This window comes from Aythya fuligula, chromosome 2 (assembly GCF_009819795.1).
Source record: "Aythya fuligula isolate bAytFul2 chromosome 2, bAytFul2.pri, whole genome shotgun sequence".
In the NCBI taxonomy this organism is placed as follows: Eukaryota; Metazoa; Chordata; class Aves; order Anseriformes; family Anatidae; genus Aythya; species Aythya fuligula.
This window is the reverse complement of record NC_045560.1, coordinates 151,840,877-151,855,508: the sequence shown is the minus strand read 5'-3', so window position 1 is coordinate 151,855,508 and position 14,632 is coordinate 151,840,877. Positions and strand designations below refer to the sequence as shown.

The 14,632-nt window shown below is 40.9% G+C and overlaps 1 protein-coding gene across 1 annotated transcript in view; it reads right to left on the bottom strand.

The window, feature by feature from the left end:
• Nucleotides 1-309: 309 nt before the first annotated feature.
• CCN4 (cellular communication network factor 4) overlaps nt 310-14,632 on the bottom strand; it is a 36,181-nt gene continuing 21,858 nt past the window's right edge. The window contains exons 2-5 of the mRNA XM_032182142.1: nt 6,205-6,484; nt 3,187-3,444; nt 1,206-1,399; nt 310-666 (exon numbers count right to left, since the gene is read on the bottom strand). Of these exons, the coding sequence (XP_032038033.1) occupies nt 367-666; nt 1,206-1,399; nt 3,187-3,444; nt 6,205-6,484 (1,032 nt within the window). The 3' untranslated portion in view covers nt 310-366. The remainder of the gene's footprint in view (nt 667-1,205; nt 1,400-3,186; nt 3,445-6,204; nt 6,485-14,632) is intronic.

Here is a 14,632-nt window from a genome sequence, read left to right as displayed (position 1 = left end):
AAGCTACTGACAGCCATACTTTTGCTGTCATAGTAGTATAATATTCTTTCCTTTGGGTGATTAAACTGCTGGCCTAATAAATGTTAGTGCCAATGGGACTGTCATTTAAGTCCTGGAGTCTGTGTATAGAGGAATTTCTGGCTGCTGTTGATAGATGGAGGTCTGTTAGAGCTGAAATCCCTGTTTGTTCAAGGCCTCTCCAAGAACAGCGTGTCAAAACAAGGAGACTTAACATCCTAACTCAGGAAAATCAAATAAATAAATATATAAACAAAATTGTACATTGGCATTGGATGAAAGATTCTCCTTTTATTTTAAAACCTCTGTAAAATCAGAGCAATGGGTCAATTCCAGCATTCAGCCAATTTAATTAGCAATTTCAGAGTAATCATGATAATGAGCCAAGTCAGCAAAGATGTCATTGGGGTTCTTGCAGTTCAGGTTGCAAAAACAAGCATTGATCCACATGATTTTCCAGGAAATCTCAGTTCCATCTGGGCACTCAAACCTCACTTCAATAGTCTTGGACTTGTAGGGTGTGCAGCACCTGTCGTCTGTGCAGACGCCACAGTATTTGGGTCTATAAGGACTTTTGCTCACACATCCTGAGATGGTGTAGTTCATGGGTTGGCTGGCCCTGTAGACAGCCAGGCACTTCTTCCCAGGCTAATATCAGAGAACACAAAGAGAGTCAGATTAATATTCATTGCTTCATGCTGACACAGGTGGGATATGAAAACAACTTTTTTAGTATTTAAATATTGTGAAGCTGCTAGAAAGCTTTTTACAGACCTGATCTAGAGGTGTGACAGACTGACACTTTTAGACATACGAACCAAGAAGCTGCAGGTAGGACACTTGCAAAATACAGTTTATAACTATGACCAGCAGTGCACTATTGCTTTTCTACTAGCTGAGTCACAGGTCTGTCTGCACCAGCAGCAAGCACAGTGGGCTTGGCTTGCCTTTCCTTGTAAGGAGCATTTTTGGCTGGAATTAAAGCTCTCGGGGGAAGGTTTTCATACCGGTGTGTGGAAGCACAGGGAGGAGACATTTTGACCTCTCTGCATCACAGTGAGTCCACATGTGCTTGCTAATGGCCTCCGAGTTCAGAAGTGCAGCTCTCAGAGGCCAGAATGCTGCCAAACACATCTGACCCCATGTCCAGGCAAAGCTCAGGGGATGCACGGAGAAACAGTCCCCACCTTAATGTGCTTGGTTATGTCCACCTCGCAGGGCCGCATGTTGCACAGGCGACTTTCCTTCATGAGCCGGCACTGGTCGTTGTCGTTGGAAATCCTGGTGGAGATGCCCAGCCCACAGGTCTTTGAGCAGGGACTCCAGGGTGAGGTGTGAACAATGCAGTTCTTCTGCCAGGCTTCATCCTCCCCCTCGTATGCTGCAGAAACCAGATTAACCACACATTATTCAGCTGGGCAACTTTCCATATTAAACACCCTCGCCCAAGCTCATTACACATTCAGGCCACTAACCCAAATAATTAAATCACAGTGAAGTGGCTCAGCATCCCTGCGAACCTCCGCTTGCTTTGTTACCTCCCCACCCCACCCCCTTTGCCACTGACCTACTTGTGTCAGACCCTCAAGTGCTCAGGGCTGGGGTTCATTTCTTTTTTTTCTCTTTGTAGCCTCACATAAGGGGGTCCTTGTCTGGGGCCCCCAAGTGCTACCACAATGTAAACACTTCATTACAGAAGTCTGCACCAGTTGATGCAGAAAGAGATGAGATCTAATCTCACCATGAAGGGTTATTTAAGAGCCCATTCAATTGATTCCCTCTAGCAGAAAGTGGTCAACAGTCTTTGATGGACGGCTGAGGGGTTTGGGAAGCAGCCACTGCCTTTCATTGGAAGGAAGAGAAGCTTGAATAGCTCACAGAGAGCTCGGGAATCACTTGAGAAAAGGGTGGGCTCTGTTATGAAAGCAGCCATCAACCTCAGGTCAGGTTCCTTCATGGCCTCGGCAGAAGTCCCCACTGGACTGCAGCTCACAGCACAGCCCACAGGCACAGCTCTGTAGAAACTGCTGGGCTGAGCTTGCTCGTTATAATGTTAATCATCAATATTAAATATTATATTTATAGTTATATTAAATACTGTAAAAACTATCTTCACTTCTACTTTTAAGAGAAAAAGTTAGCCAAGAGAAGTTGCATTGTGCTCATTTGAGGCCATAGTTCATGAAGAGAAAAAGCCAAAATCAGTAATAGATGTTTTTGATTTGGACTTATTTTCGAAAGCTACTAGAAATAGTAATGAGAGCTAAACTCTGGTGGTTTTAACCCACAAAACGGCTTTGTTTTTTACAACATGCTGATTGATGGAGAAAAACAAACAAACAAACAAAACATACCATTAAGAAAACAAATCCCAGTTCCCTGTTCAAACACCCTACATCTCCTTGAGCTCTGCTTTTGTGAGGTGTTCTGTAGAATGGGGCTAATGTGACTACATTGCATCACAGTGCTTTGAAGATAAATTTATCATATATGGAAAAGCAGGCACATCCTAAAGTTTAGGCACCATGTGTGAGGCAAATGGTACCAACACTACACAGACAGCTAAGTGATCCTCACTGTGAATATGGGTGCGGGGAAAGAAGATAACATATGACACGTAACATAGGTAGTTTAATAATGACATCAGTGCAGTTGAACATAATTGCTAAAAAGCTATACAAATGCAAAGACAATTTAGCCTAATTTTAAAATTGTCAGTGAAACTTCTACTCCAATAACTGCTTTCAAGGTGTGTCTGAGTTTGGGATTATTAAGCTACAGGAGCTTTAAAATCATATGACTAGCACAAAACAACCCAGACAGAAAGCCTCAGTGCCAAATTAAAGAGAGATAATTTTGCTTTCCAGAGGAACTACACTGATGAAAAACTGGTGAAGTAAAAAGGACTTGTCACATCTTAAAAGTGTCAGCAGATGTGTGTTTCAGAGGGGCTTTTGTCATACAAGCATGTATAATGAGTCTCATACTGCTGCACGACTGGTGTTTGTCTTCTGTGCTTCACTACACTCTATATAAGAGTATCTGTGCCTTGCTCACACAAAGGCAAGACACTCGCCAAGTTTGACAGTGCAAGATGATGCTTTGGTTGCAGACACTGACTTCAGCTCCCTGATGGCCAAGGAGAGCTCCACCAAACTCCTGCCATACCTGCAGAGGAGATGTGGCGTGGAGATGTCTTCCTGATTTTCTTGGAGTCATCACAAACCCACTGCTCGCAGCATTTCCCCGCCATCTTAATCAGCTTTGGGTTTGGGCACCAGACAAGGGGAGGGCGTGAGTTTGTGCACATGGGAATGCAGCCCACTGCCCCATTAATGCAAGTGCAGTTGTATTTGCAGTTAGGCTGAAATGTGTCCCCATTATTATATCTGACTCCGTTGAGGACGCATCCTACACCAACAATCTCTGAAAGGAATAAAAAAAAAAAAAAAAAAAAAAAAGAGAGAGAGACAGAGAGACAGAGAGAGAGAGAGACAGAGCACTATTAAAATAATGCTGTCAACAAACAGTGTTAAAGTTTTTATTTATCAAGCTGCTCCCTGGGCTAATGGAGCTAATGTGGAGACATGACAGTGCTGCGGTGATGTGTTCAGCATGACGCTAAGCCAAATGTGGTCATGCCATCTAGGAAACTATTTTTGTTCTGAATCACAGCAAAAATGAATCTTCTAATGCATCATGGAAAAAGGGTTAGAAAACAAAACACGTTTCATGCACAAACTCTCACTCAAATGATCATTTCATGGCATGTTGTTAGAAGTTGTTCACAATAGGAGAAATCCAAGTAATTAAAGCTGATATTGAGTGAAATTTGACATTTTTTGGGATGCATGAGAGGATTACATGCAGTTGCAAATATGCTAGAGATCTGTGCAACATTTGTACCCTTCTGAAGCAGCAGTAGGAGGACAGCCAAGGCAGCAAAGGAGCACCTCAAATGGCACAGACTATATTTAGGCAACAAGAGCCCTACCACTTTATCATAAATCAGTTTCCTTAGAAACTGAAGAAAAACATAGTAATGCTATGAAAATTATTATTTGATGAATATTCGTAAATAAAAGCATGAAAGATCAAGCCCTTTCATTTCCCCTGAGAAGGAATCATATTAATCCACGAAATAAGACAAAATTTGTATTATTATTATTATTATTATTATTATTTTTTTTTAAAGTTATGAACAATGATTGGAATCAGTGGCAGGAATCTAATGGAACTCAAGCTTCAGTTTCTCGTTTGGTCACATGGAGGCAGTGTGCACGCACTGATCGGGTTGCTCTAGTTTTATGTCTGGTCGGAAATGGAGCTGAAGCGCGGTTGTGCTTCAAGGCCGATACAAATTGAACTGCTTGATTAAAATCCGCAAAAGCTGCCTATTTTTATAATGGGCTGACTGAAAATATAAAACACAAAACCCTTCATTTGCACAAAATAATTAAAAAGAGACTTCATGGAACTTGAAGCACAGATCCAGATTGCCAGTTTGTGCTCAGCTCCAGTATTGATAATGCTTCAGCCTTTGTATTGAAGAGCTGTCACTCAGTTCTGGAGCCAGAGCAGAGGGCTCAGTTATGCTTCTAGGTGCACACATGACAGTTCAAGAAAATGCTGGATTTCCTGTTGATTTCCTCTTTGCTACAAGCATACCCATCCAGTATTGTGTTAACTCAGCCTCCTGAAGACCTCACACGTCAAGACGTTTACTGTGAGAACATCCCCAAATGCAGGCATAGGCATAGTAGAATGCCTTCATGCAGAATCACACTGTGTCTGCAGTAAATTAGGCTACTGGGGAGCACTTCAAAATTGCCATCCCCACGTACACAAAGCCTACCTCCCCACCTGGATGTGTGCTCTGCACCCTGCTGTCTCTGCTTCAGTGCAGAGATAATCCAACAATGTAAGGAGAGCTGTAGTGACTCCCAGCAGGTTCCTATCTGATGTCTGGGCCACACTGCAACATGCCAGTCCACCTATATCCTGAATTTCCCACAGTTTCACCCAATTTCTTTTCCTGACACTTGTACCTTGGTCTTTCAGGCTCTTTATTTTCCACAAATTATATTGTTCCTACAGTCCTGCATGCCTTGAATTCTCTAGAGCTAGAGTTTTTGGCATCCATCTGCAAAGCAAATTCCTCAAAGCAGTTAGCTCCCAACCCCCAGCACAGGAGTCCCACACTTGCCTTCATTCCCCCTGCAGTCAGGGCAATATCTGGTGTACTCAGAATGGAATGATGCAGCCTGTATACAGCCCAGGGTATGGGAAAGAACATGTCAGCACATCCTGTCATCTGCATCCACCCACATGCTGAAAGCAAGAAGAAGGCCACAACTTTCTGTGGCAGCCAGAGATAAACAGCTTCACCGTCTAACCTAGCTTCTCATGTCCCTCAGCTGTGCACACCACAAGGCCCTTCACCATATAACCAAAAATGTCATATATGGAGTTATATTGTCATGACAGTAAGGATGTGAACATGCATGGGATTGGGAAACCTTCCAGACCTCACTAGGGAGGCTGGGGATCAATTCTCCTACACCACAGTGCTGTTGCCACAAGTGTACCAAATGTCTGAGATGTACTGGAGGACTACAGATTATGAAATCCATCTAAGAAAGCAAACATAAAAGTAAGTAAACATGATGCAGCATGAAGGTCTAGGAAGGCTGTGGTAGCTTTGAGACAATATCCAGTTTGCTATTTTTTTTTTTTTTTGTATCCTACAAAGTGTGCTCTTCTTCCTTTGAATCCACTATTAGGAATAGGCCATAAGACTCTCCTTAGTGGCATGCTTTTCATGCAGACGCCTGTAATGCTTGTTGTTAAAGCCAGTTGCACATCTATCCTTCCTACAGCCCCAACCCACTACAGCACCTCCTCCTGTTACAGGGAATACAGAATCATCTGCTTGCAGATCCAAAGACCTTCCAATGCTGATTGCTCCTTGTTCTTGGCAGCAGCTAACCGAAAGAGTAAGAATACAGATGCCATTTCTCATCCAGTCAACTGGCCTGAGAATGAAGACAGCTATAAGGACATGGAAGAAAAAGAATGAAGGAGCTGACGAATTTACAGTCAGGTATTTAATGAGATAAATTTCAGCTCAGACCAAGGGGAACTGCCAAGGTATATCTAAGTCAAAAATATATGTACATCACTTACGTGCACATACTCCTATTTCGTACCTAGGTCTGTCTCCACTGTAGTCACAGTACAGGCCCCTGTGAAAATCACAGGTATCGGCCTCAGTGCAACTTTCTCCACGCTGCTTGGCACACGTCTTGCAGCAATCGCAGCCGTCTGTGACCAGGCTGACTCCTACTGAGCACCGAGGAGGGGACTTCGGACACTCGCATGGCCACTTACAGTACTGAGTCCGTGTGTAGGCCTCTGTCGTGGCAGGGACGGTGGGGGTCATGGTGGTGGAGGTCTGGGCAATGGCCTACAAACAAAGAAACACAGCTTGGAAACTGTTCGAGAGAAAAGGGGGCTGTGAACTATGTGGTGATATGTACTTAATAAAAATCCCATGAGATTCAAAGAGGCTACAAGGAAAACAAATTAAAAAAAAAATCAAAAAAGCATTGCTTTTCTGTATAGCCCTTCTGATACCAGCCAGGGGCAAATACACTGCAGCTTGGACTGGCATCCAAACCACATAGGCCCAGTTTGGTGGTATTCAGACTTTTTTCAGATCTCTGCTCTCTGAACAGAGATCTCTTTCCATGTAGGAACATAGGCACATATGTCAAGACCCCTTGATACACAGGAAGCTGTGATATGTCTGGTTTATATCACCCTGGTTATTTGGCTCTGGCAGAGGGTTATGCCACCCTGTAGTTGTTGTTGCCTGTTCAGCAAGATAAAGGTCATAGTGTTGCAGTGTGAAAGCACATGAGATGGGGCCCTTTTATGGCCTTCTCCTCCTCAGGCTTATCCATATTTGTGCATGTCTTGCATCCAAAACAAGGCATCCCATAAATCCATGAGGAGACAGGGAAAAGGCCTGTGAGCCCACCAACTCCACAGGCTCCTATGATAGGTAAGGAACCTCCGTGCTGTGAGGATGATCACAGAATCACAAGATCACAGAATGGCTGAGGTTGGAAGGGACCTCTGGAAATCATCTAGTCCAACCCCCTTGCCCAGCAGGATCACCCAGAGCACGTTTAGCAGGATGGCATCCAGGTGGGTTTTGAATATCTCCAAAGGAGACTCCACAGCCTCTGTGGGCGACCTGATCTGAAACCCATCCCTATCATGGATCTTATGAGGATGGCTTGGTCATTTCATCTCTTCTTGCAATACCACTAATACCATAAGTGCCCTCTTACAATAAACCAGCCCTTTCACTTGAATAGGGACAAGGTTACAGAAAGGCAAATAAACCTCTGAAATCAAAATCTGGCTAACTGGCTGTGAATATTTTTTTGATGCACAAGGACACCAATCTCTGTCTGAAAAATGCTTTGTTCATCTCCACAGCTGTAACAAAATATGCATGCAGTTTAGTTCCCTGACAGATTCCCAGTGCTAAGCAATGAGGCTATACAATGTCTATAACAATTAAAAACAAACAAAAAAAAAACAAACAAACAAACAAAAAAAAAAGACATGCATTTCCTCTAAGTACTGTGATGAACTTCCTTAACCATCCTTTGTAACGTCTAAACAACCACATACTAAGGTCATCATGAGGGTCTTAGGTCTTCCCTTTGCCCATGATAGGCTCTTCAAAGTCTCACACTATAATTCCCATGAGATTGCTTTCATCCACACAGACAAAAAACTGGGATATTTCTACAGTGATTTACCACCTTCACCTTTTGGCACATTCTTTTGTTGTACATGGAGTCACTGTGGGCCATATAATTTAGATGACTGCAAATGAAGCTTCAGGACTTCAGAGTTTCACCTGTTAGAAGTGCACAAATATTTGACATCACTGTAAGCATAAAAGGAAAAGTTTTATGAGGAGGATACTGCCAAGATTCCACCTTCTGATCTACACTTCCTCATCAAATTAGAAAAACAAAACCAAAAACTACAACATTAATGAAAAATATGGGAAGTGCTTTAGTAAGTTGAGATATAAAAGGAATTTCATGTAATGCAATGATGCCGCTCCAGGACACAGATTTTGGTCACTATTACTGAGAAAAAAAAAAAAAAAAAAAAAAAAGATTTCTGGGGTACCTTAGCTCATAGGAAAACACACAGAGGGCAAAAGTTCATTACCTTATGCAATCTGCTTCCTGCATGATATTTAACAGCAGCAGCCATGTTCATGATGCAGGGAGGGTACAAGTCAAATCAGTAACAAAGCAAATATATGTCTTTGCTACCAGGATTACTGCAGAGAAAACCGGAACTGCACATGGGCATCAAGCAGAGCACTCTGCCTGGCCCCATGTGGTCCAGAAACTCTTTCTAGTTATAAAATTTGACAGCTGCAAAGAATGAGTGTATAACCCTACAAAGTACAGACAAGGAAAGTCAAAGTCTAGAAACTGCTAAGGTATTCTCATCTATTCCTGGCTAACGCATATTGTACTATATATTCCCTAGTGCCCCAGTGTTTTGTCTTATTTACAGTTCCAGATGAATGAAAAAAATGAAAAAGTTTTTCACTATCTGTCCATGGAGAAAATGCAGCAACCCAGGGTTCTCTTGGGAAAAGCATCTTCAAGAATAACCATCCCACAGCCCATAATCCATCCACCCATCCATCCACCCATCCATCCATCCATCCATCCATCCATCCGTCTGTCCGGATAGCTCTGCGCAGCTCTTTGACTGTCTTCTACAGCTTCTTTGCTAGCTGTATCAGGTTGTATTTAAATAAATAAATAAATAATCTAAACCTGCTCCTGCTGCATTTGAAGATGTTTTTAAGCATCTCAGTAATTAGTTATCTTTTATTTAGAACACTAAATTGTTAACACATTGTTAATTGCTGCCAAATAGGCAATGTGTTTGCTCTGGGCATCATTCCCAATTCTATTAAGGCCTCCAGAATTGGCCTTAAAGTTGGCTTAAAACCACATTTAAACTCATGTTTAAACTAAAACATACCAATATAATTTACTCCCACTTTAAAGCTCCTTGATGTTGCCAAAGTTGTTAAAAGAGGAACATTCAGATCAATGAAAAGACTTGGCCCTTTAATAGTAGCATTTTTCATTCCACTCACAAAAATTTGAGTAGGTGCAATAATCTGTCACTTGAGAAGAGAGGCCTCCTCAAGTGCAATAAACCTATTTACTTTGTTGATGAGTAAAAAAGTGCTCAATAATCAAATCCAGATATAGAGACAAAAGTCACACTATTTAAATAGCCCATTGCCATGGCTCAACCCCATAAGTAAATCCCTTCACAGTTCCTTGTTCCTATTGTTAATATGAGCAAGAAACAGTTCCCATCCTGTGACGATATGAAAACATATGTGAATCAACACATGTAGCAAAGAGGAACCAGTAAGTCCTGACAGTCCAGTGATTGTAGATAATTTGTGAGGGCTGAGACTGCATTCTTGCAAAGGTCTGGGTATCTGGGAACTATTTGGTGGCTCATGATAAACAGGAATTTAAAGTAGATTATTTAACAGTGCTTCCACTATGGTTAAAGCCTGAGGTGACCAGGGAAGCTTTTCAAGGGTCCCTGTAGTGACTTGTAGCTGTTGTGGCTGTTGGATATACTTAGATATCCAGTGGTGTTAGCTGAGCAAGCCACAGGAAGGAAACTTAGTGTAGGTTACACGAGCATCAGTGTGAATAAGTGTCAAAATATTTTTGACTCCCTTATTTTACAAATAGAGAAGCCATGGAGAGACGGAAAGAGCATCCTGTCCTAGGCTCCATCACCACCAGATTTTCTTTGGAAAATGATGTCCACCAGGTACCAGAACAAGTGTACAACATGCACAGCTTCAAGACCCTCTTCCTCTGCCCTCTGAAGTCCCTCAGAGCTTTGCTATAGAAGAGGCAATTGTGCAGATTTATAAAATTCTTGGCCTTTCCTCTTCTGTGTTTTGCTGTCACTACTGGGATATTTAAATCCCTTTGGAAAAGCCATCCAACACCACTAGTACAGTATCTCAAAACATTTTGGAATACTATTACTTTCCTACTAATACTCTGTAATGGTTCTCAGCAACAGCCATCCTTAGAAAGAAAACAAACAAACAAACAAACAAACAAAAACCACCACCACCAACAAAAAATCACATATAAGGTTTCATGAATCACATCTTCAATGTTATTATAATACATAAGAGGACAATGGTTTTCTATGAAAGTCAACATGAGAGTGAAGAGAAATTTAAACATTGTAGTAAAGGGAAACACCAACAAAACACAATGCTGGGGATTTGACAAGTAAATTTTAAAATGTCAGAGAAAGTAAAAAAAGTGTCTAGTGTGATTTTTTTTTTTTTTTTTTCCCAGATATTGGTAATTAACATGTTTTCTACAATTACTCTTCAAGCTTAGAGTCAGCAGATTTATGGTATATTTATGCTCCCGATTTATGCTGGACAAGTTCCAAAATTAGTTTCTGTGTACATATGCAGATAATATTATTTTGGTAGCAACGATTCCCTGCAAATTTCTGTGTTCATATTCAAGAGGACAGAAGGAGAAAATAAAAAATGACTGACTGCCTAGTAAGGTATATTTCCAATTTGTTGGAAAATACGATATTGTAAATTTGTTTTAGTTTTGAAAAATGGAAAGACCAAGTTATGGTGTTGAACTTAGTGTATACGCTCCAAATTGCAAGACAGCCAGAGATACAGCAGCACTTTCACATAACATATGAGGAAACCTCAATCTCAGTTTTTAAGCATTAAAGCTCTAGATGCATGGCAATATATTCCTTCACTTCCAGTTCATATAGGTGTTTAAAAATACATTTCTGACATTTCTGTGTATTCATTTCAGGTATTTTTCTCATCAAGATGAGGAGAGAAAAGTTATGCATGCTCTTCTCCATTTACTGATGGGATAGAGTCTCAAAAGGATGGTGATTTCTAAGCCATTTTTAAGCCATTTCATCTGGCTACTGGCATTGCTGGAGAAAGGGTTATGAGAGATGGCCTGCAGAAATCAGCTCAAATCATAGTGGGTTATCACATATGCTGTTTTCTCCTTGACAGTAATTTGCTTTAAAAGGACCCTTGAGCCAATCCTTAGCTGTAAAAGTATGAGCTGTGGTTTTCAGGGCACATACTGTTGAGTGGACTCCTTTTAATTTCTGACAGTAAACATTTAAAATGAGTATTTTAAAGTTACATTTCTGATGCTGCCTTTCTGGATGCTGGCAGATATTGTTGACGGAGCGATGTGATCTGGATTATTTCCTGTCCTCCATCTCTGACACATTTATAAATAACAGTCGGTGATAAAACCTTTATTAAAATATCCTCCTTACTACAAAAAGGAGATTATGTGTTTAAATCAGCTGATTTACAGACTGACCCAAACAGTGGAAGATTGTGCAGCAAAGCCTGCTAGCAGCAGCTAATCACTCAAAATGCCTTTATTTTTTGCAGATTGACTGTCCTAAACCTGGACACTGAGGTTAATAATAAATAAATAAATAAAATTTAAGACGACACCTGCGGATGCACTTCCAGGAAAAAGGTTGTAAATTTGTGCTCTTCCTCTGCCAAGTAATGCATCTGCTTTCTCCTGGTTACGTTTACTGGCTGAACTATTTAGCCACCCCAAGCAGAAACACCTGTAGAGACAACTCCAATACCATGTAACTCCAAATGTTCTAAAAAACTAAAATAATTTTAAAAAGCGGCCCAGAAGTCTCCCCTCACATTGCAAACAACTTAATACCAACCTGACACGCTGCTGTTCACAAGGGAACACAGGGGATGGAGCTTAATAAAGAAGTTAAAATGAAAGAAAAAATGAAATATAAACAATATATTGAATGAATTCACATCACTTTCCATGTCTCTGTGTCATCTCTGCGCAAGCACATAGACTGCTTAGTGTAATCCCAGCAGAAAAAAAGAGTTCAACAACTCAGTGCATAATCCTGCCTTTTCACCTGCTTTAACCACATCTAAGGTCTAGATTTATCTTTCCATTCTACAGTCAAAAAGGGAGAAGTGTATGCATATTTGAATGGGGGGCACAACCCCAGAGATAGGGAAGTACTTTATCAGCCTCTCTAAAACAAAGGTGTGAAACTGAGGCCTTCAGACACTGCAAACCAAAGCATTTTCACCCCATCCACAGAAAATGTAAATGCCCACTGTGCAACCACTCAAGAGAAGAGGCAAGTTTGCATTAACCTTGACAGAAAGGTAAGAGCACTGTTGAGGGTCCAGTCTGAAAGCCTTGAGAATCTTGCTGTTCTCTAACATATGAAGAACAAAATTTTGTAATATTCTTCCTGTCCAAATTAATTTTCTCCAAAATTACAAGACATTTTCCTGTTGAAAAAAATACTCCCAAGTCCAGTTAAGGTGAAGAAAAGCAAAGGCACAGAGGGACAAAGAAAAGGGATAGTTTTTATTTCACTATACAATAGGTAACAGAATCATAGAAAGGCTCGGGTTGAAAGGGACCTTAAAGATCATCTAACTCGACCCCCCTTCTATAGACAGGGATGCCACCCACTAGATCAGGTTGACCAAGGCCTCGTCCAGCCTGGTGTTGAACACCTCCAGGTATGGGGCATCCACAGTTTCTCTGGGCAGCCTGTTCCAGTGCCTCACTACCCTTACAGTAAAAAGTTTCTTCCTAATGTCTAATCTAAATCTATCCTCTTTCAGTTTAAGACTATCATCTCTTGTTCTATCCTGAGTAAAGTGTCCCTCTCCATCCTTTTTATAAGACCCCTTCAAGTATTAAAATGTTGTGAAGTCTCCCTTTATCCATTAAAATGTTAATGAGGTCTCCCCAGAGCCTTCTCTTCTCCAGGCAGAACATGCCCAGCTCTCTCAGCCCTTCTTCATAGGAGAGGTACTCCAGCCCTCTGACCATCCTTGTAGCCCTCCTCTGGATCAGCTCTAACAGATCCACATCTTCATTGTGATGAAGGTCCCAAACCTGGATGCAGTGCTCCAGGGGTGTACTCAGGACGGAAGAGTAAAGGAGGACAATCACCTCCCTCAACCTGCTGGTCACACCTTTTTTTGATGCAGCCTAGGACACAGCTGGCATTCTGGGCTAACATAAGAAAATTAATCTAAAATGACAAACTGTTTGTGGTGTTTACACTGTAAGAGTTTTTTTTTGTTTGTTTGTTTGTTTGTTTTCTTTTTTTTTTTTTTTTCTGGTACTTAGATCCCATTGCTACAGCAAAGGCACCAGTTTATGGAAACAACTGGTTGTCTTGTAATGAAAAACAACTGATTTCTAAATATTACATGATTTCCACACAAATGACATTACATCTGTCTACAGTCCTCTAAATGCCCCGAGATACAAATGAGAAGGAGAAATAACAGGATGTATCTGGAATTTGTGATTGTACATGTAAGATAGAGAAGCAGGCATGCCAAGGAAGGAATATTTTGAAGGCTAATGAGTTCCAAGGGACTTCAAGATAGATGCTGGGAGCAAGGAAATAATGTGGGACAACAGGAATTTAGGAGTAGCTCAATAGAGTTGGTATCTCACTATACAATGCTGGGGTGTGATAGCAGGAGCATTGTTCAATACAAGGTCAAGTCCTGAGTCTCTGATGGGCATTAGTAATGAAAAGCTTACATCAACAGGCTTAAACCATGTCATCAAAGTGGAAGCTTGTTTTTTGCCTTGCCCACTTTGAACTTTTGAATGAATATTGCTGAATATTTGTATTATTATCACACACAAGACAGATGGGTTGACAGAGTCAGTCAGTTCTAACAGCAAGATCAGTAGTAATTACAGTACTATCAGGCCTTCCTCACTTTTATGCTCTTGCTGCAAATCTCAGAGTCCCCATGAATTCTCAGAAACTCTACCGCAAGATAATACTAGTGACAAGTGAGCTAGCATCAGGACAGAGGTATAAGACAGATTCTGCAGGACAAGTAATGTTAAGTGGAAAACATGATTACTGGGGACTCAGCTTCCATAGAGCAGACATGAGTTTCTAGATACTTTAATAAAATTGATTCCAGACATGAAATCTCCATAACATATTGTAAAATAACAGACTCTGAACCCAGATAATGTAAGATAGTTTTATAGATGTCAGGTGCCACTCAGATTTATCCTTCCTGTGCACTGTAGGTTGAGCAGAAAGGAACATTCTGCATGAAGTATAACATTCAATATCTTAAGAAAATAAAAAATCCACAGTGAGTCAACCGCTAATATTTCTAGAATCTGTGAGTGATGAAAAATCAACTTCCCATAACATTATTTCATAAAATATATCTGTGGGAAGAGTATAGGCAGATGTTTGGAATAGCCTTTTTTAACTTAGTTTAGACAATTGCAGAGTAAATATTACATATATTCACTACTTTGCCAGAATATTGCTTATACTGGCAAACTCAGTGTGGTCTTTCATTTTCTTCACTTTTTTTTTTTTTTTTTTTTTCATGGAGTGTTTAGAACAAAAGAACTTCCCTGTC